This window comes from Dipteris shenzhenensis, chromosome 24, assembly GCF_047967505.1.
Source record: "Dipteris shenzhenensis isolate YYH24624 ecotype China chromosome 24, Dip_SZ_1.0, whole genome shotgun sequence".
Taxonomy (NCBI): Eukaryota; Viridiplantae; Streptophyta; class Polypodiopsida; order Gleicheniales; family Dipteridaceae; genus Dipteris; species Dipteris shenzhenensis.
In genome coordinates this window covers 515,023-542,856 of record NC_141619.1, presented here as the reverse complement: position 1 = coordinate 542,856, position 27,834 = coordinate 515,023, and the positions used below count along the sequence as shown (strand labels likewise).

The window sequence follows — 27,834 nt, the reverse complement described above, 5'->3', positions numbered from 1 at the left end:
ACAAGGAAGATGTATTGCTGAATCTCAACCAACTAAACCAACGAGCAGGCAAGTTTGTGCATGACTTTGGGGCATGATACTGACTAATCAACTAAACGCTACTCAATATGAAACAATGTTGCGAAATTGGTTGATGAGTGGCCTCACCAATGGCACAAATCTGCACGTGGACATAATCTATCTGAAAGAAAGAAGAAATTGCTGCTCTAAGAGCTGGATAGCGAAGCAGAGGATGAAGATGAATTGATGATTAAAACAAGACGAGTTGAAAAAGAGGTGCTGAAAAAGCTTCTAAAAGAGATGGGAATGAGAGGCACCTAGCAACTAAGTGTCCACCCTTGAGATATTATGGGCAGAATCCAACCACGACTGTTACATGTTTTTAACCCTATCCAAGACCCACCTCAACAAAGAAGAAAAATGATACTCGTCTTGTCTGTTTAAGCAAATTCCTTTGATCACACAGACTATTAGCTTGAATTCCCCTCAGTAACAAGAGGCTGCCAGCTAGAACAGCTGAGTACCTCATGCTTTCATTAGACCCACGTGCCATTAATGGTCCCCTTTAAAGCCTCCTCGGATAATATTGACTAGAGAGAAGCTGTGGTTTGTTGTTGCGTAGGTTCTTTTGTGCAAGAAATAAAGGTGGGGTAACATATGGCTGCAAGCCTAGTTGAAATCATTATGCCTCCCTCAAATCTTAAGCATAGCTCTCTTGTTAAGAGTAAGAAAGCGTGTTACCATTGGTTCCCTTTTTTTTTTGCAAGTTGTCAAAGTGAGAATCCTATTCAGTGTACCAGTTGAAGGGGGTATAGAAGAAAAACGAAAAAGGGAAGGGGGGCTGTGCATAAGACAAACAAAACAGGGGGAGGGGGCAAAGGCTTAATAGTTGGATTCCTTCCTGTAAAAGCATCCTTGACTGAAACAGCTTTGCTCTGTTTCAGCAAATGCACAGCTGTCTTTAAAGCTTGCGAGAGGAAGGGGGGAGGAGGCGCACAAAAACCTGGTTGGGAGATAAGCCATACGTCTGGAAGCAGCTACCCAAATTTCTCTCAAATAAACTTATTGAAGATTGAACAAAGAAGCTTTGCCTCCCAGTCTCTTCATTAATCCTGAGAGCTTCAATACAAAATTGCTGCAGTGTCCTCTCTTCTTCTTTCTTAGGATACAGACTTCCTAAAGAGTCACTGCACTAAAAGAATCCCACCCCCGGAATCACGTGACCGTTTATCGGAATCAATGCCATGCTGTTCACAGAACCTGCTTTCCCCTTCAAAAAGTAAGATCTTTTGGGTTCTCAACTATCTTTGCTAATGTTTGCAAGAAGGCTGCTAGATCAGCACCGTATATAATTCTATGGTCAGCTGTCACATTAACCTGAGAGAACATGCATCCAGTTAGCACGCTAACTTGTAGCCTAGATAAAACATCACAAATGCAGAAGTTTCAAACTCTCAAAACACCGAAAAAAGTTTGACATCATTAGGACTGCACATGCATGATCTTACTCTGCACGCCTGCAACCGCATGATATTGTAAACTACATGCATTTGACAATTGAAAGAGCCCAGAAGTGCTTTTGTTGGAATTTACAGACTATTAAAAAGGAATAAATGCGTTGCCACTAGAGCAACAGAATTACCTGCATCTGATTTTTCACCCCAATGAGACCATCAGCAGTGGCTACAACCGTAGGTTGAGACGCTCCAACAGCCATTATGGCACCCTAAGCCAGAGAATCAATTTGAAATAAAAATCAGGTCCTATGAAAGGCACGTCCTTAGTCGAAAGCTATGAAGTTTGGCACACCATCATATCCATTACAGCAAAACAATAGGAGAGGGGTGGCAACTCACTGTGCCGGGCGGCAAGATTGCATCGAAGCGGTCTACACCAAACATCCCAAGATTGGATAGTACAAAAGTTCCTGCAATCAAACAGTCAAAAATTCTGCCGTATCAACTATGTTGCCCAACATATTTCTCAAAGGAACATCGTCATCGCTTGAAGATCGAGGAAAGGGGGTAACCTGTGGTGTATTCTTGAGGCTGCAATTGCTTTGCCCGAGCCTTGTCTACTAGCTCTTTCCATCTACGAGATAGAGAATAGATATCCGTCTGACAGAAAACACACGCAAATTCTAAGCAATAAAACAAATGAATCGAAAATCTGTTCTTTCCCTCTATCTTTGTACTTATTATTTTTAGAAAAAATCCAGAAGAAGGTGAAGAAAAAGAGAACCTTGTCTGCGTTTTCAAGTACGGGAGTGATGAGGCCTCCATCCATCGCTACGGCCACTGCAATGTTAATGTTATTGTTATAAGTGAAGCTTTTCCCATCTTTGCAGCTGGCATTCACAATCGCATGTTGTGCTAGAGCGAGAGCAGTTGCTTTAGCCAGGAGTGCCGTCATGGTCACGCCCTTCGATTTGATCTGACATACGAAGGAGTTGTAAATATTTGGTTGAGAGAACGGAAAACTACATGCACAGCGCTCAAGAAACAGGCAAAGGGATAGACAATTATGTTTTGCGTCTTGAAAAAATCACCTTCTTGTAGAGGCTATCAAGTGCATCCGTCGTGATGGTGTATCCCACCCGGAACGTTGGTACGCTGAGGCTCTCGACCATATTCCGAGAAACTGCGCTCTGCATGGTTGAGAAAGGAACGGCAGTTCCAGGGACTGCTAATGGAACAGCAGCAGGGGCACTCTGAGTAGGCGTAGCGGCAAGGGGAGGAGCCACAGCTGGGGTTGCTGGGGCTGCAACAGCTTTTCCTACGGCGGCCTCGACATCAGCGGCAACGATCCGTCCCATAGGGCCAGTTCCGGCGACAGTGGCAAGATCTACCTTGAGATCCTTGGCGAGCTTTTTGGCATAAGGGGTGGCAACGATTCTCTTGCCTCCGTCGGAAGCAGGGTGAGAGGAGGCCAAGACAGGAGCAGAAGCCACAGGGGACTGGGGTGGAGGAGGAGGAGGAATGGATTGCGAAGCAGGAGCTGCAGGGGGAGCGGCTGAGGGGGGAGGGGGAGAGGGCACTGCTCCTCCTCCGGCAGCTGCTGCTTTGGATCGTGCTTCGTGCAACTCCTCCTCGTTCTCTGCGAGAATTCCAATGGCAGCCCCAACAGGAGCCACCTCGCCCTCCCCGACCACAATGGCAGCCAGGATGCCGTCGTAGAAGGTCTCCACGTCCATGTCCGCCTTGTCCGACTCCACCACCACCACGCTCTCGCCCTTGTTCAGACGGTCGCCTTCCGATTTCATCCACGAAACGATCTTGCCCTCGGTCATGGTGGAGCTCAGGGCAGGCATGAAAATCTCCCGGACCTTGGCATGCACGGAGGGGCAAAGGCGGGGCTGCTGCGGAAGCAAGCGGATGGACAAGGGGCAAGGCAGCTTCTCCCCGAAGAAGGCAGAAGAAGGAGCAGAGGAGGAGGAGAGGAGAGCTTGGGAGGGAGCCATCGCCATAGCCCAAAAAGCGGGGCTTGTGCTGCTGTGCGCCCAAGGCCTCTTGTTGTTGTTGCTTGTGAAATGTGAATTGTGATGAAGATGACGGGGCCTCTTTATATCCATCCTCTCCTTTCTCACGTGGCTCATCACCACCGTCCACGTGGCGTGGAAAGCAACAAGCCCGCAGCATTTTCTACGTCCCACGGCGGATCCTCCCACCCCGCGGCCTCTTCCCCAGCCAGGTTCACATGTGGGCGTGTAAATGTTGGGAAGCACACTGTGTTTTGCTAGCATTGCAGTGCCCTAGTTAGCCTTGCTCATCCATTATGCCATTGGCTCATCAAACTTTGCTAAGCAATGCCATGGATGCTACATATAGTGGGCATCATAGCTAACACTAGGCTCTTTTGCAACCTCATTTTGAAACTTGGCATGTAAATCTTTAGTGATACACATGGGCAACTAATCCACATTTAGAGAGCAATGCAAATCTATAACTTAAGAGCTATTCTTCTTCTTTTTTTCCAACTCACACACCCACTCACCCTATTTAGGGGCACCACGCCCTGGCTCTACCCTGCAAGTAGGAATCGGTCTCGCAGGCCACCATCCGAGTAGGCAAGAAGCCCTACCATTAGGGTGCCATGGCTTCCACAACGTGAGAGCAATACTCTAAATAATTTTCTTAACAGTTTTAAAAAATCTATACCTCCAAGTGAATGATGTAAGGCAAATCAAAAGGACAAACAGGCCCACTTCCTCTTCCACATGTCAAACATTCTAACTAGCATGGGAATCAACTCTAATGCTTGTCTTATTAATTTTGTACCCTTTCTTCACTATACTTCTTTTGGTTTTGCCCATAACCCAAAACACCTCTCAACATAACCCATGTGGATATGCCACTTCTACTAGTCTCGCTCCATTCCTTGTCCCATACCACCTACCTTACTCACTGTGCAAACCTCAATGAGTATAGAGCAATCACAAATTTTTTCCCCAATTACAATAACCCACCAAAACCTTGTCACACCAAGAAGGTCATTCATCACAAATTCTTGTTGTCCATAATCAATGTTGGTTTCTGATTAAATTGTGTCAATATGTGAGCAAGCAAGCTCAAGTCAAGATTGCTAAAGGGTATGCATTTCTTTCTTTGAAGCAAACAAAAAGATGAGAGGGCTTCTAAGGAAACCTGAGATTTGACTCAACAAGAGATATCCCTTCATTCAAGCAATGATGAGTCTCTCCATTTAATGATTACCAACTCAACAATTTTGTATCCACACCTACTACCTATTACACCATGTCATTGTAGTAGGTTAGCTACCCTCCACTCAATAGTTAATGCATTTAATTGATTGTCATTACCCAAAGAATGATCTCCAAACAAAGTAATAAGCAAACTTTAGCTTAGAGGAAGAAAACAATTAGGGAGCATGCTTTCACTTTCACATGGACATGTTTTCTTTTTAAAATAATGATATGTAAAAAGTTATGAAAGACATCAAGTATTAGCAGAAGATTCAAGCACTTTAAGAAATCAAAGTATCAAACTTAGGTACACAAGGATTGCCAATGAGTAAACTAAAGAAGTGGAGCTACAATACTGAACATTCTTTCACTTGAGCATGGACATGTTCTCTTTTGAAAATAATAATGTGCAATGAAAAGATATGGAATATTAAGCATTAGCAAAAGATGCAAGAAATTCAACTTCTTGCAAATCAAACTTCGCTATGAAAGGGTTCTCAATTAGCAAACTAGGGAAGTAATACAAAGAGCATCAACTTTGTGTGTGTGGGGAGGGTATGTACATACATACGTTCGTATGTATGTGTCTATATATAGTAGGATTATTTGATTGTTACAATTTCCCTTGGAGCTCCAAGATTATTATTATTTTGTTTGGAGCAAAGGAACTCCAGGAAGATATATACCTTCGCGAAACTCCTAGAAGTTATATAAACCTAGTGTGCATCCTATCAAGAGGATTTTTATGGTCAACCAATTATGCTTCATCTTGCAATTGCCTTTAACAAGAACTTTAGAAACGAAATGTTGTTTCTAGGAAAACTTGTAAGTCTTACTAGTTTTGTGGAAAAAACATATCGATGTGGGGATGTTTTACTTCCTGTGAAAAGCTATTACCCAATCGCATTATTGTGCATCATACCTGTCAAGGGAGGAGGTTTATAAGAATGTCATAAACACACTACAAAAAAGACATTTTCAAGATAGAAAATGGCAAGAGAGTGGCAACACAAATTTGATACAATAACTCATAACAACTGAACACTTTCCATAAATGTGGGTTGATAAGGTCAATTATATTCAAGTTATGATGTCACCAATAAAAGTCTCAACAAGAATAGAAGTTATTAAGAAATCAAAGCACAAACAAATCAAATCTTGGAATAAGAAATATATCTTGCTAGTTTTGGCTTCTTAAGGTTGGAGCTAAGTCATCTTGAATCTTCACCTTTTTACCTTTCATAAGGGATGGAAAATTTATAGAAGACATTCCTCCCGAGTCTAAAGGATTTGAGTCTGGAGGATTTGATCATCTCAACTTCTAATCATTCTTTTGTTAAGGATTTCCTAGTAAAAAACAAATATTCAAACCCATTCTATATCCACTTGCAAACTAATGAATTCAAATGGTTTCTATGGTTGTCTTTAAAGAGCTTTCAATTTTGAAGAGGACTTTCTCAGGTTCACTATAGTTATATTGGGTACCTGTTTTACCATGGGAAATTTGTTATGTGGTAAAAATATAATTAGTGTCTCATCACATCTGGTTGTCATCATAGGTTGCATTGTAGGTCTACAGTTTCTTGGAATTTTGGTATTTGTTTCTCAAGACTCACGAAAACAAAACCTCAAAGAGATGGCTTAAACCAAAATGCAATCTATCAAACATTATGTTTATTAATCTCAAAATATGAGAGCTACTCTTAACATTTGTTGGAAAGCTTAGAGAAGGATGAGGAATTTATAATGGAGCCCTTGTTGCTAGATATGATTTAGACAAACATGCAGAAGCCATCTAGGAAGACAAGTTTTCTAGCTTCATTCCAATTATGTAAAAGACATGAATGCAATGTGATGTAGATGCGCAACCTTGTAGGAGGATGAGGCTTTTGACACAATGTATTGAAACCAAGTAGATGATATTGCAAATAGAAACACCGCTTAAACAATTAGAGAGGACAAGGAACCAAGCATGGAGAAAAAAGGCTCTCTGCTCGAGTGGCAATTCCTTCGTAATTTATAACACATTCTAGTAAAAGTGTTCTTCTTCATCTACTACAAACAAAGCTTCTTCCTAAATAAAATGTGAACGTAAGAAATCCCTTAAAATTTTCAACGATCTAATATGGAATGTATTATGGATCCTCTAATCCCCCTCCAATGTTCAAGTAATTCAAATTTATATGTAAGATCATTAATCTTAAGCCAATTGATGGCTACCAAGGGCTAATGTCATTGTGTAGTCCTGATGGTGACTCAAGTATTGTGGGGTTATTGTCAACACGCTAGTGAGCTCTACTCTACCCTACTCCTACTTGGGAGCAATGCAAAGGCTTGTCAACCGCTAGTGTCACTTAAACAGCTTCCGAACTATTGCAATTTAACTCCGCGAAGAAGGAAGGGGACGAGGAGATGGGGAGAGAGAAGAGGAAGGGGATGGGAAGGAGGAGGATGAAGGGACAGGGAGTGGCAATCACAAGGGCACTACAATGGAAAGAAGGGAACACTCAAAATAACTCATTGAGACAAAAGAAAGCTTGTATTCCAAACTTGTGCAAACAACAAGTGAAGACCAAAGTCAAACTTTTAGTCTTCTACACATCTCACCTTTTGAAGGGAGAGCCAACCCTTTATCTCTTTTACAAGTCACTTGGGCCTATCTGGCTCCAAGGCATAATCACCCATACATTCTACTCCATGATCCTATTAGATCCACAAAAATATCATGATGCTTAAATGGCGCCTTTGTTAACCAATGTGGTTAGCATGCCCCCCTTCCTGTTTGTGACTCATCCATGGATTGCACCCTTTGAAGAACGTTGGAGCTGATGGTGGCCTACATGAGAGAATATTGGTTGACTTGTCGAGGCAAGATTTGCAAAATTGAGGCCGAGGCTTCCAAAATGTATGCCATGCATGTCCTCATACATTAAGATATGCTAGCCGTGGATGTTGCAAACATGGAGGTACATGTGAATGTCATGGCCTTGCAAGAAGGACCTTCATTCATGCCAAAGATGACCTTGGAGTGGAGACGAAGGTGGCGCTCTTCCGCTATTATTTCTCAGTCTAGTATATTTTAGAGTAAAATAATATGGAGGTGGAAGAAGTTGCCACAAGAGTGGGATCTGGGATGATGCCATATGTCTCATTGAAATTCGAGAGTTGATACACTAGACCGACGACGGTGGTGACCTGAGGAAATTCAAAGTGAGAAAATTAAATAAAACATTGGGGTTTGTCAGTATCTTGTATTGGAGGTTTGGAAGGGTCCGGTTCCTAGTATCCAAGGCAGATCCGACGTTGATGCTTTGCCCTCCATGGTTGATAGCTCTTTCCAATGAATGGTGTGAGTGGATTGACTTCCATCACAAAGACAAGTCGGAGGTGGGACCCTTCTAGCCAGTAAGGACACACGGGAGCACACTATTGGGGGCTGGTCTTCTTCGTTGATGGGAAATTGGTCCTCCTCTTTGATATATGGGTCAGTTTGAGGGGGAGGCTAGGGAGTTTCATTGTTGAAGAGAGTTGGGGCAATATCTGCTTGATTAAATAATTCATTGGCATTTCGGAGCTTGCATTTGTAGGCTTGAGCAACACGTCCCCCACCTTGATGTGAGTGATGGTGGGTGTTTGTGAGGTGGAGGGGTGTGGGGTGTTAGTGCTTGGAGGTGGAGTGTGTGTGTGTGTGTGTGAGTGAGTGGCATGAGTGAATTGTGAAGTGTTACCCATGTAAGTGGGCTTCCCTTTTTCAAGGCTAAAACCTCAAGCTTCGAGCTTGCATTGCTACGATAGCTTCAAAAAATACTACTCTTTCTTGGAAAAAGGGTGAAATATATGTCCTTTGAAGGAAGTACTCAACCATGCGCAATGTGTGTCTTGAAGTCTTGGAGTGTTACCCAAGTGCAAGAGTCACCCTTTACTATTGTAATTATCATAGGATGTCTTTGGAACAAGATGCTCAAGCATCTTTTTGGGCTTCCTATTCGGCACACAATTTGGCTGCTTCACGCTCTGCCTTTTCTTTCTTATGTTGCTCCACGTGCTTTGTATTCTTGTTTGGCTCATGCCTCCTCTGCAACTTTATCCTTTGCGCCCTCCTCTCAGCTTGGTGGCCTTCTTTTTATTCCTTGTGTTCAATGTGTGGCTGGGAGCCTACCTTGAGGTGGCTACAGAGCTTTCTAAGGCACCAAGGATAAAATCTTTGGTGGCTAGACCATAAGCCTTATAGGGGGTCCTTGTTCTTGATCATGTGGTAGATGATAAGCATGAGAATCCCGGGTTGCCAATCTTTTGATCATGATGGGAGCAGAGGTTGCGAACCACCTTGACGAAGTACACAGCCCAATTGGTGAGCTCAGGTGCAGGCCTGGGGTTCAGGCCAGCAGATTATAGGTAATACTATTGGGAGCTTCGTTTGGAACTGAAGTGCCCATGTGGGTTTGACCAAGCTTGGGATCTGGATTTTGTATCGAATGGTGCACCACCCTTGTGCTTCTCTATAGGTATGCAATCATTCCCCAAAGTCGTTGGCCCAAATTTTGGACATTCTTGTACCCTTTTGCTACAACTAGAAGTTGGTACGCCACTTGCACTATGTCAATGTCGAGGTGGTGAGGGTTAAGCTGACCCTTTGCATTATGGATGAAGGTTACATCCGTTGTTTTGTTGTAGTTGACAAGAAATTCTATAATCAGAGACATGTTGATGTAGCAAGGTAGTAGATCAGCAAGGCCTTAGAGTCCTAGGTTCTACAGATGTACTTGGACTTCTCGGTCGCAAAGGGCCTCGTAACATTGTGCCACATGGTAGTATAATTTATACTCATCCATGGCGTTGTACTTGTATCTAGTGTGGATGGCTTCGCCGCCTAGATCGTTAAGCCATTTTATGCCCAAAGGGGAGTACATTGTCTTGTACTTGGATACATAGATTCAAACTATGCAGGGCATGTGGATAGCAAGAGATCCACTTCTAGTTATGTGTTCACCTTTGCAGGTGGTGCTGGATGCCTCGTGCATAGAAGTGCGTTGCTTTGTCTACTATAGAGGCTGAGTATGTTGGAGCCACAGAGAGTTGTAAGGAGGCTATATGTCTTGATCGGCTAGTGGGAGTTTTGGGCATTCATATAGGTGTACTGACGTTGCATAGTGATTCCATGAGTGCTATTCAACTAGCACGGAATCTAGAGGTTAGGTACCATTTCATCAGGGAGGTACTTGAAGACAAGCACATATAGCTTATCAAGGTTCATACAGATGATAACCCTGTAGATATCATGTCAAAGAGCCTACCTAGTCAGTGGTTTGAGTATTGTTGTGTATTGATGGGCATTGGATAGTATGCTCACTGGTTGTTCTCTCTTAAAGCCACATTGGTCTTTAAGTGGGAGGTTGTGGAGGTTAAAGTCCACTGTACCTTAACCTTGGTTAAGTGCACTACTTAAACACATATATATATGGATGACATAGAAGATTAGGGTGTTCTGCACCCACCAAAACTTGTGTGGCTCTCTCTTCTGGCTCTCCCTTTCTCTCACCTTCTTTTGTTCTACTTCCATTGTTGTTGAGATCTCTCAATCTCACCCACAACCTTACCCTTGAACTCTTCTTCCATCTTGCCTTGGAGACTACTCCCATTAACATTCTTGCACTCTTCTTTCATCTCATAGCCTTACTCTTGCACTCTTCTTCCATATCACCTTACTCCCTCACTTTCTCTTGTTCTTTCTTCCATCTTCTCTCAGCTCAATGCTCATGGATCTTTTCAAAGTCATATCCACCATGGAGGAAGCCATTGGCAGCAATAAAGATTGGATCACCGAGAACGAGGCAAATGGAGAGCAAATAAAGAGACAATGAGCTCCACTAACCTAGGATGCAAAAGAGGAGTTTGCTCTTCAGAAGTGCCTAGAGAGGGAGGAGAGAGAAAAAATAAGTAGGTCTACTATGAAAATAAATAGCTTAATTTCCTAAGGAAAGAACTAGTAGACTTTCTAAGTGAGGTTACTTCTCGTAGCACTCGTTACGGGAGATTTCCACTTCATGAAGTGCAAGCCATACAAAATTGAGAAAGTGCTATTGAGGAAAGAATTAATAATTACTTATTTCTCTTCTATAGTTATAATTACATTGATCATGATGAGATGGTCTGAGCACAAGAATGAGTTGAATCTCGGATAGAAATAGCAAATACTAATGCCTTCTAGTGATAATAATTTGAGGCTTATTGTAAAGTTTTGAATGTGTTTGTTAACACCATTATAGATATTATGAGAGTTTACAACTGCTTCTTATCTTTTGGTGTAACTTAACTATGTCATGTTGAATTTTATAATTTTGATTTCATTTCCTTCAAACAACTCTAAATTTTTTCTTGTTTTTATGTTTTTATATGTATTTTGAAGAGTGGGATGTTTTCTTAAATTTTATTCAAACTAGTCCAAAAGTACGTATAAAATAAATTTGTATATTGAAAAGTCTAAAATTAATGAAATAAGTGTTTTTTTTGCATGTAATATGGTTAATTTTCTTGCTAAGTTCGATTATGTAGTGATGCCCATGTTTTGAGGCATCCCAGGTTTTATTTTCACTAGCAGTCATTACTATGGGGCCATGATTTTTTTAATATACCTCATGCAAATCACTTTGGTTGTAGTCTGATCCTTGTGTGTGCTCATTCGTGGTTTGCATTGGGTTGCATTGGATGCTTTACCGGCCATTTGAATGCATTGCAATTTTTGTTGGATGCACTAATAGGCTCGGATTACCTTATGGGATGCTTTATTGATGGATGTTTAGCATACAGATGCTATTAAGAGTCTTTATGGCCTTAAGAAGGCACCTAGATAATGGTATCAGAAGTTTGATGCTTTCATTTGGTCCCAAGATTTTAGAAGAATTAAGATTGATCCGCTGCCTCTATACTAAAAGGGCTAAGTATAATAGCTTGATACTCCGGGCACTTTATGTGGATGATATGCTATTAGCTAGCAAGAACACCTATGAGCTTGATGCATTGAAGGCCAAGTTGCATGAGGCCTTTAACATGAAGGATTTGGGACCTGCAGGTCATATTCTTGGTATGCGCATCATGCGTGACCAAAGTAGGAAACTCCTTTTGATTTCACAAAAGGAGTATGTTACAAATACTAATGCCTTCCAGTGATAATGATTTGGAGGCTTATTGTAACTTTTCTTTTTTAAGGTGTTTGTTAACACCATTATAAATATTATGAGAGTTGACAACTACTTATTATATTTTGGTGTAACTTAATTGTGTCACATTAAATTTTATAATTTTGATTTCATTTCCTTCAAAAAACTCTAAATTTTTTCTTGTTTTTGTGTTTTTATATGTGTTTTGAAGAGTGGGATTTTTTCTCAATTTTTTTAAAAAAACTAGTCCAAAAGTACCTATAAAAATGAATTTGTACTTTGAAAAGTCCAAAATTAATGAAATAAGTGTTGTATGTGAATTTTTTTGCATGTAATATGGTTAATTTTTGCTTTTTTAATCATAGTTAGCATTCTTACACTTATTATTGTGAGACTATATTTTATTCCTTCAATATTATGTGAATGAATGTTTCGCACCTTGGTAAAATTTGAGTTCTTAAGTTTACTATTGAAAGAATATATATGTATTCTCTCAATTTTATGTGGATGAACTTTTAAGTATTGGCATTATTATGAATTAATATTTTTTAAATTCTTAAAATAATATGTGAATGAATGTTTTACAATTTGCATTCTCATATTTGATAAAACTTACATTCTTACATAAACCCTCGAAGGAATAAATTTATTCTTACAATCGGATGTGAATGAATGCATAATTATTAGTAGTCTTAAAATTTGAGTTTTTACACTTATGATTGCAAGATTATACATGTATTCTTTCAATCTTATGTGGATGCACTTTTAAGTATTGCCATTTTTACAATTACTTCAATCTTATGTGGATGCAAGTTTAAGTATTGGCATTCTTACACTTACTTTGAATAAATATTTTTTGTTCTTGTGTGTGAATGTATGTTCTACAATTTTGCATTTTTACATTTGATAAAAGCTACATTCTTACACTTAGCCTTAGTATCCCATAGCCTCGATCAGCTCTAAGAAGAACCAATAAGCCTTGATCAGCCAAATAGGGAGAGGATCTCCCATTACCTATACAATTGTCTTTCTCAACCTGTAAGCTTCCCCAAGAAAAAAAAGCACCAAGTAAACCCTACTCTTCGATTGCTTTGTGACTAGTTGGAGCCTTTATGATTCCCTTCATAAAAAGAACAATCAAGATGAGGTGCTTTTGGACTTCTTTGATACTACTTTTTTGTCACTAGGGGCCATGATAGGTGAGTCTGTTATGAAAGAGATCAGTGTGTTATGAGAGAATAGCTAAACCAAAATGGGGCCACTTTAAAATGTGCTACAGATGTCCTATATTTCTTGAGGACATACTTGTCTCATGGAAGCATGCACCTAACGAAAGGAATGTAGTGTGAGTGTTTTGCAAGGTTAAGTAAGGAGAAGTTGATAGATTTATATAGTGGGACTATCAACCTATGCTAAAGATACAATCCATGCACTGTGTAAGAGGAGGTACACAAGGGGCTAGTAGCAAAATAGCACTGAAAATTTTGTCATGCTACTACAATGCTTGTATCCATTTTCTTGAAGGAACTGCACCAATAGAATGCATGTGTCCAACTGGGAATACCATATCATTGTTCCTAATCCATACGATTTGAATAATGACGAGGATCTCATTGATGAGCCTATGTTTGAAGGGCATCATGATGCGGATTGCGATGCTCTTTGAATGAGGGATGACTTTGCAATGAATGCAAAGGTAGACAATGACGAGGGTGCATGATTCTACATTTTTAAAGTTTACCAAAGCTAGAGAAAGGAGCCAAAAGACTATGAAGGATGGTTGGGGCAATGTAATTGCAACAAGATCCTATGTTGTAAGGGGGATTTTCTATGGCAATCAAGGTGACTGCCGCTATCAACTTCTTAATGTTTGACTTGAGGACTTATTATACTCTCATCTTATAAGGTCAATCAAGTTTCCACTAGAATCCATTGAGGTAGAGCACAACTTGAGCTTTCACTTGAAGTGTACAAGGTAGTCTACAATAGTATGCCTTATGAGCTTTAAACTATATTTGGATAAATTGATTTACCTACCTTGATTTCATTTCCTAGGAATGTTCCATGTTGGACAAGGGTGTTGGCTCATCTATGTGCCATTATATATACTTTCTATGGATATGTAGTCACATAATAGTCATAAAGAACTACCAAGTAGTCTCATAAAATTCACAAATCACTATCAAGCAATCTCATAACAATCACAAAGAGCTGACAAAGCACTCACATAGCAGTCACAAAATAATAACAAAGACGTGTCAAAGTAGTCGAAAAGTTGGTCTAATTTATGGTTTGATTGCTTGCAGAGTCCACATGACCCCAAGCATATACAAAGCAGTCTCAATGTAGTAAAAAAGTACCCAAAACTAGTAGCTTGATTGCATGTGCTCTTTGGTATGGCCAATAGTAGCCACAAAGCATTCTCAAAGTAGTCAAAAAGCACCTCAATCCAAAGCAATCCAAAATTATGTTAACTTTATGGTCTGATTTCTCGAGTTCGTTAACATGGCCTCAAGAAGTCACAAAGCAGAGTCAAACCAATTATTCCCCCTTCCACCTACCCCCTCCTCCATCTTTCGCTAAATTTGCATGCAACTATGCTTCGGCCAATGCCTCCAACAACCCTCTGCCCTGAATTCCCCCCTAAAATTCAGAAGATCCCTTTGACTCCTCCACGACATGACATGGCATAGCACCGTCTCTCATGATGATGGTGACCTTGAACTAGAAGCAGATGGGAATAATTTCTTTAACCCTCGTAACAATTTTGGCTACAATAACAATAACAATCAAGGTAGGGGCCCCCTGGGCAAGCTCAAACTTCCCAAATACAATGGTAGGGGTGATTCAGCTCAATTCCTCTAGCATTTTGATGCCGTATGCCGAGTTGGTGGAGATCAATCATCCAATGAAACCAAGGTCGCATGATTCCCCATGGCCTTAATCGATGAAGCCTCAAAATGGTACCTAGAACTCCTAGTAGAAGAAAGAGCCACATGGGGTCTGCTGCGAAACTGAATTCAAGCGGTGCTTTCAAACAAAGCGACTACAAGATGATCTCACTCAGCAAGCTCAAACAAGGTCGCCAAGAAGATGTACGCATGTACGTGGGCAAGATGATGAAATGCTTAATTGCCAAATGTGACCCATGCCCCGATGCTAAGTACCTCACATCCTGGTTCATTGGAGGCCTAAGGAAAAAAATCCACAAATACATGAAAAAGATTAGTAGTTATGAAACATTCAGTGCTGCTCATGTGCCAGCCATTGACATCGAGGATGGCATGACTGACTCTGACACTAGTAGTGGATGGAAGAGCCAATGCACGAGATAAGCACTCTAAAAAGGAAAAATCCAAGTCCACTGCAAAAATGTCTAATGAAGATCGCCTAGAGGCAATGACCATGAAGCTAAGAGAAGAAATGATGCAAGCCATGGAATAAAGGCTTCACATGTCTCAGCCACTACCACCTCAAACTTATCCACGATGAGAAAATGTATGGTATCCACACTGCATGGCCAATCATATGACAAATGAATGCCTTGTCCTAAGAGCCAAGATCAATGCGCAAGAAAATCCTCCTCCAAGGTGGTGGTGCCACATCTGCATAGTCGGTGGGCATGATGAAAATAGTTGCATCTTCAACATGCCCAACAACCCGCCTCAACCTTAACAATACCAACCGGCACCCATCCCAGTGTACAAGCAACTGGCACTTGCACAAGCACCCCCAGCTCTGAGGCTGAATATTGTTCTCATTTGGACCCAAGTTCCACAATTACTCAAGAATTCAAATCCACAACCATATCCAAGAGCTCCAAATCCAGCTCCTCTGGTAGTTCCAATACAACAACTTCAAGTAGAGGAAGTGGATTTGCAATTCGAGTATGAAGCTGCATACCCAGTGTACTATGTGAAAGGAGCAAAAGGTTTATGCGAATCAAGTTTAGCCCAATACATATCAAGCACCAATCAAGCGCTATTGTTGTGGAGAGAATCATCGGATCGTAAAGTGCCCTCATCACAGTAAACCCCACTACTTTCTAACCACTCTGTAGAGATTGTGGCATTGGCCATGCCTGTATGGATTGTTCCATGAAAAATAAGGTCCCATAAAAAAATGAGGCTAAACCTGATGTCCCAATTGGCATTATTGGGGTGGACCATCAAAGTCTAGGGCCGGCAAGTATAATATCACAACCCATGAATGCAATTACATGCCAGCAAAAAGAGGCCACCAAGGACCCTAATATTCTAATTCAATCAAGAAGACCTCTTTAAAAGAAAGCACAAGTGCCTATACCTCCATGAAGCAATGAGAAACCAAGCTCATCCACATCAGCTCCCAATCCTCAAATAAAACCCATAAACCCTTTCTCAGACAACAAAATATCAACAGTGCAAAAGCTTAGCTTTTGGAGTCACAAACACCTCCTCCGGTCACGTAGCCTACTCATGGGGTAATCCCACAGCTGCTTACGACTCCAGTTATAGCGTATGAGCCCTAGCATCTACATCTGCTGCCAACTACCTTACTGCATTAATCTTCTCCAAAGCAACGAATGGCCCTTCCACCAATCTAGTGCAATGTCCATGCCTGTCGACCACCAGCTCTAGCTACATGTAAAGCCAAAGCAATAGCCAGCCTCCACGAACGACAGCTCCTCCACTTACCAACAGCAAGCTCCAACAGCCTCTAGCCTTCACACCTTTGAGCTTTCTAACTCCACAAGCAACCTGAGCCATTCTACCCACAGGCGCACTCCCTCACTCCACAACAAATGCAGTTCTCCAAAGTCTCCTACTAAAACGGGCCAACGGGCTACCTCCAGCAGACACCTCTATTGTGGCTCCATCAAGCTCCAAGCTCCCTCGATGGACTACGCCTTCTCTGCCTTTGCTCCACCTACGGCCTCTGTGAGCTAAACCTGCAGCAAAAGACATGCCAACAGCTCTTGGGCAACTCCATTCGACCTCCTCCGTCCACGGCAACCTCGGCCTCCCACGACGACAATGTGCCATCTACGTTTATTAGCTTCTCCAAGGTCTCAAACCTTAGGAAACACCACGTGGTGATAAGGCTTTACCTTGGTTAGAATTAGACAACCTTGACTAGCCAAGGTGTGGTTAATGGTCAGTAGCTTGCCACGTGGCACATAGACCCAAGTCTCAACCCACAGTAGACCATGGTTAGCTTTAGGTTTAGGATTGGTTAAAAGATTATCATGTGGCACAATGCCACCTAAGCACATAAGCCCTTGTTAAGCATAGTTTGAATTTTCCATGTGAATCCCCTATGCCACATCATCATCGAAGGCCTCTTCTTCATAGAAACTTCAACAAGGCGTAACTTACAATCCAGGAGGTATCTGCACATGCTCCAAAAAAAAAAAGTGATCATCTTTTTTAGCTCTACATGCCTATCAAGTAAAAACCACTATACGCAATTAGACACTACCAATATTGAAAGAAATAAATTGGTAAGACCTTTGCAACAAATGACAAATCAAAGCATGAATGCATACATCGCTGCCATAAGCATGCCAAAAGCACAAGTGCATGAGATGACCATAGCATAGAACATGGCATCCACACATAAAACATTAAGGCACATGGAAGAACAAAGCATCATGCATCAAGCTACATCAAGCAAAGAAGAGAATGCCATTGACAACATGTATTGAAAAGCAAAAACCTTGCCACCTTTAGCCCACACATTTGTAAATCAAGCTTGATCACCTGAGAGTAGCTATGAAGGCACCCAGGGGAGGTATTAACATGTAAAAGCCACACTTGACCACCTTAAGTAGCAATGCATGCACTAAGGAGAGGTGATGGAATGTAAACTCACATCTGACCATCTTTCGGTAGCCAAAGGATCATGGCACCAAGGGGAGGTGTTGAGATATGGTGCCATGAGCACATAGATTAAAGGCTAAGGTATGGTATAGGAATGAATTAAAGTAGCCACCCTAGGATGTAGACTACATGATGTGGAGATATGGATCAAGGATATCCACAAGGAGAAATGTAGATCAGAGGATCCCACAAGTGTTGACTATTCAAAGGGCACTCTCTATATAAGAGGCATATCATGTATTGTTGATGAGTAGAGAAATGCACATTCACTCAAGATTATGTTTATGAGTCCAAGCTAATCTATCTTGGAACCTAATTGACTTGAGGTACATGTCATGAGCATTCTCTTCATCATGTTTCCACATAGGTTCCATCCACCTTAGAGCGCTCCATAGATCTTGAGGTATGCATGTTTTGACACATGCAACTTAGCGATTGGCTAGTGCACATAGCTATTCAACTAGCCAGTGCATGAGAAGACACGTAGCATGAAGAGGGATGAAGGTGGTGCATGGATTGTTCCAAAGGCAGTGCATGACTCCTACAAATCTATGCAACAACAAAGAGCTCCTACCTTTTGTCTAGGTCATGAGAGCTTGTGTGAGCACTCTTATGAGAGTCGGGTGGGAGGTTCTTTCTCGGGTCTGTAGTAGTTTATAAGAGCAGCTGTTCTGAGTGTCTTAAATTCTAGGGTGTCCATTATGGTTGTACTCTATAAAAAGGCCGATAGGCATGCGCAATTGCCTTTAGTCATCCAGAAAGGAGCTGCTTCGCAATTCTTCTCGTCCACAAGATATAATGCAACCGAGCAGTGGTTCCAGAAGTTATGTTTCTGGTCTAATTTTTGTTGAATGCGTCAATTTTACGAGCAAAAAGTTATGAGCAGGTTTATTCGAGCATGTTTTTCAAGAGATTTGAAAAATTGTATTTCTTTAGGAAACATGGTTTTTACACTTTTATTTTCAGTAGAACTAGATCCCTTTATCATAAGAACATACAAAATTGTCACTCATTCAATTTTACATAACTTAAATTTTCTTCTTCATAGACATCCTTTGTACCCCTATTATTATCTTTAAAAAGTGTTGTAAAATAATTCCTTTAAGAAACATCCCTCATAATCACTCTTAATGTAATAATATTATACATATATAATTACTTATTAAACACATTTATATCAATATGACAAGAGATTTCTAGTATTTTAATAGCATAAATAACAAGATATTTATGGATATGTTTCTAAAGAAGTTTAAATTACTATAAATAAGTATTAGCTCGGGCTTATATGTCACATTCATAAAATAGATGTAATATTTAATACTATATGTGCAAGATTTTCCAAAAATAAAAACCCTGTAGATGTGCTCAAATGGGATTTTTCGATCAATTTGAGTGGTTGAATGAATATAAAATGTGAAAGTTATGCCACTTTTTAAAGTGTTGTCCATGGTAGTTTCACCAGTGAAAATACCTTGGAAGACCTACTTCAAAAGGGTTTTGCTAGTGGTAATTCTACCTTGATGGCTTACTTCTTTGGATTAACCTTTCATGAGGCTAGCTAGGTTGAGAGAGGGTTTTCAATGTCACCCTCTATTAACTAAAAGTTGTAAGACGGATCATAAGGAAAATTTCATAGAGAAGTCTACTCTACATGTGGGTTTCTTCAAAAGCCATCCCATTATGTTACTCACCATTCCCAAAGATTCATGTAAAGATTTGTGTATAAAATAGGCATTGCTATAATAGTTTCCATATTTCTAAGTGAAACTATGTTTTGTTCTGATCTATTTTTGCCATTTTTTTACATAGTTGAAAGCTTTTTTTTTCCTTCACTCGGACGCTCAGAAGATTTCACTCAAATAATGCTCGTCCCCATTTTTGTCAATCACTAGTCATTGCTTGCTTCTCTAGGATTTACTACTAGCTAATGTTTTCATTACATAGGTTGAAAGATTATCGGTCATCTGTTTACTGCTAAAGATATTTTCTTATTGTTCAACATTTTGTTTGTGGGATGCCAAGCTCTATCTACATCTATTCAATTGTTGACAATTTTTAGATGCTACACTTATCATTTTGGACAGCTCGGACACTATCTAAAGTTGTCTGGATTGCTGGAAACTATTGTTGAAGGATTCATGAAGCTAGAAGTGTTCTCTGTGTTTTTTTATTCGTTGCCAAAGGCTACTAGCTGTTATGCGAGACAAGTTTTTTGCTAGAGATCCATAATATGTGAGGTCTTTTCTAGTCTTCTCAAGTGATGAAGACGAAGGCTTCTTTGGATTCCTTTGGCCAAATTTTTGGCTAAGGATTTGTGCTACATAAATTTATTTTAGAGGGACCTTTGTTCTTGAGGCATTAGTGCTACGAGACTACCTATCTTATCTCCAAATCCACCCTTAGGCAGCAGCCGTCCATGAAGCATTTCTCTACTTTCATCATTCGTGATTAGTTAAAGATGTTGTTGCCATGAGATTTTGGAGGCTTCATCTTATGTGGCCTCTACATCTCTTTTGTTTTTCCTCAAAAAGCTATTGTTGCAAAGGATATTCATCACAATGATACCGTAATTATTTGTGATGACTTTTTCTTTCTTTCCAAAGTAGCTTTATCTCTAAGGTTTCGAAGATGATTCTTTGTTTGACATGTTGAAGTTTTAAATGTCTTTCTAAATTCTCTTAGCTTAACTATAATGTTGATCTCTCTATTTTACCCTATTTTTCAACTTGCTAAATTTTTTATGTGGGCTAGTTTGTGACCTTGTATTGGCAAACTATCCTCTTTATTTCTTGGGCTTTAATGGCTCAAGCATATTTTTTTGGCAAGATTTTATTACCAAATAGTCCTTTTTCATCCATTAAGGACCTTGTTTCTTTGGGTGATAATGGCTAAAGACGATTATCATGGCAAGTTATTTCACATATGGCAAATCATTATTCATCTATTGATAATCAAGAGCCATGTTTGCCATATTTTCACGGGAGAAGAACGATCCGGAGAGTGCACTTTATTTCTCACACCATCATCTTTTTGCTCTATAGACTCATTCAAGTTTTTGATGAGATCTCAATAGCAAATCATCATGGGAATCTATGGAGAGGTCACTTTTATAATTACCTGTATCATTTTTTAATCATGTGACATGCCTTTTATTTCTGCACATTTTGTAAAGAAGTAGACATTGCCCTTGACCTTCATGGAGTGCAAGTGGTAAGACCCTTCTTATTTCATGTACTTCCATCCATATTCAAGAGGAATGTCCTCACTACCATTTGAAGGAGGCTTTGCTATCCTCTTCAATTAGTGTAGGTATCATATGATGAGAAAATACATGCATGTTCATGAAAATATGCACCTTTTTAATAGGCCCTCCTAGTGTATTATGCTAGATGAAAATGGTTTGAATAGCTTGCCCCAACCCTATTCCATTGGTGTAATACCCTTGGAGGGCCTACAAAGAAGGGTCATAACTTTTTCTCCTCAGCTCGAATTGAGGAGCTATAAAAAGGAAAAGTGTTCAAAAAAATTTCATCTATGCAATGGTGGGATTTAAAGTATAATTTTGATAGGCATATAGGAGATGAATTGGTAATTTCAAATGTATATGAGAGATAGAACTTCTCCTAATTCATTTTATAATAGGAAGGAGTTCAATAGGGACCACATGTCCTTAAAAGTACTTAGGTTTGGAGAATTGGCAATATTTTGAAAATACCTCCCTTGACTTGCCATATTTGATAATATCATAGAGGTAAATTTTTACATGATAGAACAGCTAGCGCTAGCGGAATGCAAATCTCATTTCAAGGAAGATGGATTCTATTGTAATTATACAAGACATTCCTAGAGTGAATTTTATATAGTTCAAAGTATTCATCTTTGATGTCAAATGGTACAAGGCCACCTATAGAGGGGCTAATCTACAATGAGGAAAGTTTTGAATGATTTTTTTTGCCATTGAATCAACAAAAATTTGGGGAAATCTTATAAATCTTCTAATTTTGAGCAAAACATTGTCACAACCATGTGAGCCATGAACTTATCATGGATTGGTCTCTTTAATTCATGTTGTTTTTCAACCCAATTGCATCGATGGTAAGTGGTGGTATGTGATTCAAGTTGCACCTCAAAAACTCCATATATTTAAAGATGTGGAAGTGGAGCACTCCATGCAAGAAGGGGAAATAGAGGGCATGGAAGCTAGTAGTTCTAATACCTCTCCTACACATTTTTTTAAGAATGAGGATACTTTGAGCTCATTGGAGGATTTCTCAAATGACTATGACTTGGGAGATTTGCATTTGAATTCACCATGGGCCTTTGCTATGGATGATAGAGAATAATCTAATGCTTCTTTGGAATTAATGGTGAATTACATCCAAATATTTCCAAAAAATGTCCTATATGATAGACATGAGCCACAATTTATCTTTTTTAAAAAATGTTTACCAATTCTAGACCATGTATCAATGCTTTATTGTGGACATTTTTTTAAACGTTGTGGAAGGACTTTCAATGTGTATTTGGACTTTTATTTCGACATTATATTGATGCTTATGTTGCCAAAAATAGAGATGCTTATACTGACACTCATTAAACAAAAAAATTATTTCAACGGTTTACATTTTCTATGTAAGAAGCATCAACATTGATAGGATTTCATAGGAGCAAATATTCCATTTATCATTACCTTTAAAGTCAAGGCATGACTACTTGTTGGATTTTACCACTTCTATTTTATTCCCATCGTATAGCATAGAATTAAACATGTCTTTCTTTAGTTTATTCCCATCATACGACATAAAATTACATACATCTTCTTTTACCTTAATTTTGTCCATGTTGACATTTATACATATATATTTGTAGAAATTAAAAGCACATTCAAGTGTTTTTAGAGCTAAGCTACATTTTTTGTAAAAAGAACAACTTCATGTACTTAAATAAGCAAAATCATCACATACCTAGAGATTTTAATATTAGCTCCTCCCTTTTGCCTTACCCATTCTTCTAATTCATCAATGAAGAGTCCAAATAGTGTAAGGGATAAAGGGTAACTTTTTTAAATCTATGTCACTAACAAAAGATGCTTTGGAAGTCCCACTAGGATTGTTGATGGGGTGGGTTAACCTAGCCAAAGCTTTTCATATAATCTAGCTATAGTAGCCCTTATTCCTAAGGGGGCTTTATCTTGTCCATCCTTTCCCAAAGTTTTGTTTAGGTGCCATGTTAAAAAACTTTGGACATCCAAAGAGCAATAGCAAAATGATTTGTCTTGGTACCTTTCATTTATTATAGGCTTTTTTGCCTCTATTTTCAATCTCAAATTCAATTCATAAGTGTAGCCATACTCTTGCATTCTTGCATATGGAACTTCTTCAATAAAGTATCCACACTTTTCTACTAACTCATGAAGGTGCTCTCTAAACCTGTCCAAAATTTGATACCAATATAATAATGCATGATTCCAAGGTTTTTCATTCCAAAATTAATCTTCCCCCTACCACAAACTCACCACAAATAGCCATATTCTAGCAGTAAAAAAGAAAGACTTGAAAGTAGACAGTCAGCTTTGGACACTGATGCTAAAAAAGCTCTCGCTCATACCATTTGATTGGGAGGTAGATGTATCATCACCCTCTCACTTCTCAAAATTGTCATCGAGAGACTCTAATGCTTTGCATATCCAATGTTCGACCTTCCCATCAAGAGCTATCAAGGATTGCCTCTTACTTGTGTGAAGACACTCATAATGGAAGCAAACTAGGATCAAGAGAAGGCTCTACAAGAGGTGGAGGCTCAAGGGCAGTGTCATCATCTTCAAGACCCATCTCCTTGAGGGTCCTAAAGGAATACAAGGGAAATTTCTTTGCCAAGATGATTCATGATTGCTTTCCAAGTACTAGAAGGGCTCAGTCATTTGCATTAGCAATGGAAACAAGAGATATTAGATAATATCATATTGGAGGGAAAGAAATCCAATGATCGGTAGCCAAGACAAGGTCTTGAAGGTGCATCCCAAAAGGATAATGCATCAACCCCAAAGAGAGGCACTACATACTCCCCAACAAGTCCTCTAGAAATGAAAGCAAAACAAGGGGCAATGAAAAATGTGGGTTTGCCTTAGGCAAAGGTACAATAGTGCAAGAGTAGCAAATCTCCCTTCAGGCTATCAACAAAGCACTAGAAGATGCAACAAGTTCCCCTTTAGGATTACTAGTGGGATTACCAGGAGAAGTTGCAATAGGTACCCCTTTAGGATTAACAATAGGTTCCCCAACAAATGGATCTTAGAGCTCAAGGAGTGGCATTGGATCTACCTTCAAAGACATAGGAACCTGAAGATGTAACCATGTCTCTACCTTCAAGGATAAGATCTTCATGATAACTCTATGAATTGGATTTCTTCTCATGCTCTTATCGGGTTCCTTCTTGGTGCCTACCCCCAGCCCTTCACATAAAAAATTGGGTTAGAGTTAATTGAGTGAGAAAAGGATTAGTAGGGTCTAATGCAAGATTTTTTAGGAATGGTTCTATGTTTTCTCTTTGAGAGGGATGAAATGGACTTCAATGCTTTGAGCTAGGGACTATGGACTCTGATAAATCAACCCCTCTTCTTGGAGACTTGGATCATGGACTTCTCTCCAAATAGACCAAGATCCACCAAAATACATGTGTGGGTAGAACTCCCTGATCTCCCACTTTCCTTGTGTAATTAAGCTGCTAGGTTATGTGAAGATGTTGGAAAGGTTGGGGGATTTGAAATAGAATAGTTTATCAATGTTAGAGCGAATCCACAGGCTTGTGTTAAGATCGATATTTCCCTTGACCTCCTTAACACACTCATTATACTAAACAAGAATGGGATTGTCTATAAGGAGTAGCCTCTGATTTAAAAAATCTTACCACACTCCTTCTTTCTCTATGGGCAACCCACCAATAGAGTCAAATATTTCCCTCTAAATAAACAAGAAAAAATCAGTCCCCCATCCCCCTCCACCTCAGGAGAAAAGCCAATGTGGGTGGTTAAACAGAAAAACATAGAAAAATAAGTGCAAGAGAACCTTCATAGGGAAAGAAATAGGAAACCAAGGCAGACAGAAAGGGTAAAAGCTAAGAAACGCCCTTTTTATCAAAAAATTATTATGTGACCTTGATACATAAGGAGACACAGGATTGGATCATGGCAAATCAAGACAATGTGGAGGATTCCAAAATGCAGCCAGGTTGGTCCCCCGACTTTGAAAATGATGTGAAACAAAGTGAGGCCATATCTTACTAAGGATCATGATTGTAAAGAGGAACTCCCCCCCCCAAAAAAATTGTGGAACAAGACTTTATAGTTAAGGAGAAAATTGTTGCTATCATCCAAAACAAAAGAAGGCTATCCCAAATAAAGGAAGCCACTCTCTAGCCAAAACTCAAACTTGGTACTCCCTTTCAATGTTGGGAGGAGCTATTTGAACTCCCTTTCTTCAAGACTTTGAAATCCTCTTTTGAAGACAAATTAAAGGTTATACAACATCATTTTCAAGACCTTCTCTCCACAACTATTGAATCTAACACTGATGTTCTAGAAGCAATGAAGAAAAGAAAGAAAGCTAGAGCTAGAGGTGTATAAAACATTGAAAAGTTGCATCTTGAAAAGCCCCTCTCTTTAAAAGAATCAAAGGTATTTGTTGACATCATGTCAAATGGTTAAACCATTGGGGAATATGGCCTTCTAATAGAGTATTATAAATTCTTTTGGAATCATATTGGTCCTCAATTTGCTTTGGCATGAGGGCCTACAAGCTCAATGCTTACCTACCCATGTTAATGGAGGCATAATCAATGCTTACCTCAAACTTATTCCCAAGGATGATGACAAGCACAAATCAAAAAATTGGGACCATTAACTATGCTCAATTACAGCTATAAAATCTTTGCAAAGGCTCTAACCCTAAGAATTCAAAAAAAAAAAGAACTCTGGGATACTAGTAGAGCAGAAGGGATTCATTAAAGGAGGCATTTGCTTGAGGCCATTTTCAATCTCTAGGAAGGGTATCAATATGCCAAGGACACATCACAAGACATTTGTTTTTTGAAAGTTGACTTTGATAAGGACTATGACAAATTGGAGTGTAACTTTCTCATTCAAACTCTTCAAGACCTAGGCTTGGGACAAGTATTTGTTTCCTTTGTCAAACTATCACTAGCAAATTCTTCTACTAATTTTGTGTGAATGGGGAGATGATAGAGGATTTTGTGCTAAATAGGTCAAAAGGCAAGATTTTCCACTGCTCCCCAATTGTTTTCCATTCCTGCCAACTCATTAGGTTGTCTTCTCAATGAAGAGAATTAAAAAGGCTTCATTAAAGGGATAGAGTTTCCCTCTGGAAAACAATTGGTCACTCAAGAACTTTATAATAACACTAACTTGACTCCACAAAACACAATGCATGATATCTCAGAGGTTTGAGAGTGCTTGAGTGTCTTCTGCAGTGCATCAAGCTAAGTGTGGAAATCATTCTAAAATAGGGTATGCCACTCTCTCTAGGAAAGAAACTTGACTCAACTTGGGTGCCATAGAATTCCCAAAGGCATTGCCTTTGCTTGGTATCCCCATGGGGTTTCAAGTGTCCATGAGGGAAAGATGGGATTGGTTCCTTCAAGAGAAGATTCCTAGCAAACCTAGCTAGTAGGAGATTGGTTCACTAACCACTGTATCTACCCTGTTGTCATCTCCTGTCTCTCTTAATGGTGCCCTTCAAATTTTGGTCTTGAAAAATTCAACAAGATATATAGATCCTTTCTACTCTGGGTGGAAGACAGTAGCAAAAGAAGGATCTTCAAAGTTAGGTGGGATTTTTTCCGTAGACTCAAAGAGGAAGGAGGGATGGGAGTAGTTGAGATCCAATCTTCTACCTTTGAACTCTCAGCAAGATGGATCATCAAAGCTATACTCAATGCTTGTGATGACTACGCTTAGCTTCTCCTCAAAAAATTTCATGCTAGATCCATCAAAGCCACTAGGTGGAAAAACTACCCTATTGTGTCTGCATTATTGTGCAACATGAACCCTCTTCAACTAAAGGTAGTGCACTATGGAAGTCGATATGGAAGGCCTTTAAAGCCATTAAGTGTAATATTCTATATTCTAGTAAAGGGGGTTTTATGAGCCTTAACTCAATACAGGTATCTGTGGGTGTTAAAGGCCATTGTACCTTAACCTCAATTATGTACAATACTCAAACACACATATATATGGATGACATAGAAGATTAGGGTGTTCTGCACCCACCAAAACTTGTGTGGCTCTCTCTTTTGTCTCTCCCTCTCTCTCACTCTCTTCCATTCCACTTTCATTGATGAGATCTCTCAACTAGTATCAGAGCTGGAAACTGAGGCCATCACCAACTCACAAGAGGAAGCTACAAAAGATAGTCTATTTTAGACCCGAGAGTCTTTGAGATGAAGATATCTTTCTCTAAAAGCTTAATCTTGCCCTGAGATTAAAAGCAAAGTTGTAGAAGACTTTGAGTAATTCATTTTTTTAATTTTACATCTTTGTCATCTGAGTTTTTGGTGAAAAGTTACATCTCCTACAAAAAGTGACAAAATTCAAGTTCCTGTGTAGATTTTGTGTGTTGGATCTCTATATCTAGCCCACGATTTGCAGTTTCGACACTCCTAGTGGATTCAGAGTGGTCCAAAACTTCTACCTATGAAGCTGCTTCTGATTTTGTGAAGTTTTGAAGCTGTGGTAAAGCTCTATCTACTCCAACATCTTCATTTCATCATTTCATGTGTGGTTGGGATCTCAACATTTGGGCCTCCATCTGCAAAGCTGTCTATCCCGTTGGATCCGGAATGCCTGAAACATTTGTCTTGCCATTCCATGAAGAATCGAGGGAGTTGTGATTCTCTATGTTTTTCCATCGTCTCTTTGTAAGAAATTTCTCAAAGTTTCCAAGACCTTCTCATTGATTGCCACATGGCATTTTGGCTAAGGTTAAGTTTCCTAAGGTTCATTTTTACAAGTACATGCAAGGGTTGACTAGCTCTTACTCTATCATTGGATGAAATTTCAGAGTTGTGGCAGAAGAGAGATATTTGCATAGTTTCTTGC

At 39.7% G+C, this 27,834-nt stretch overlaps 1 protein-coding gene across 1 annotated transcript; it reads right to left on the bottom strand.

The window, feature by feature from the left end:
- Positions 1-1,199: 1,199 nt before the first annotated feature.
- On the bottom strand, positions 1,200-3,515 carry EMB3003 (2-oxoacid dehydrogenases acyltransferase family protein). The gene is made up of 6 exons (XM_087395167.1): positions 2,549-3,515; positions 2,242-2,433; positions 2,030-2,117; positions 1,857-1,927; positions 1,643-1,726; positions 1,200-1,377 (listed from the first exon to the last, which is right to left on the bottom strand). The coding sequence occupies exons 1-6, from the start codon at positions 3,464-3,466 to the stop codon at positions 1,273-1,275; spliced, it is 1,458 nt and encodes a 485-aa protein (XP_087251293.1). The 5' UTR covers positions 3,467-3,515; the 3' UTR covers positions 1,200-1,272.
- Between the last annotated feature and the right edge of the window lie 24,319 nt (positions 3,516-27,834).

Excerpts from the sequence above, each read along its gene's own strand:
- EMB3003 (XM_087395167.1), bottom strand. The coding sequence starts at position 3,466 with ATGGCGATGGCTCCCTCCCAAGCTCTCCTCTCCTCCTCCTCTGCTCCT. Across the intron at positions 2,434-2,548 it reads TTGATAGCCTCTACAAGAAG|ATCAAATCGAAGGGCGTGAC; the intron begins GTGATTTTTTCA and ends TTCGTATGTCAG. Across the intron at positions 1,928-2,029 it reads GCCTCAAGAATACACCACAG|GAACTTTTGTACTATCCAAT; the intron begins GTTACCCCCTTT and ends GTTTGATTGCAG.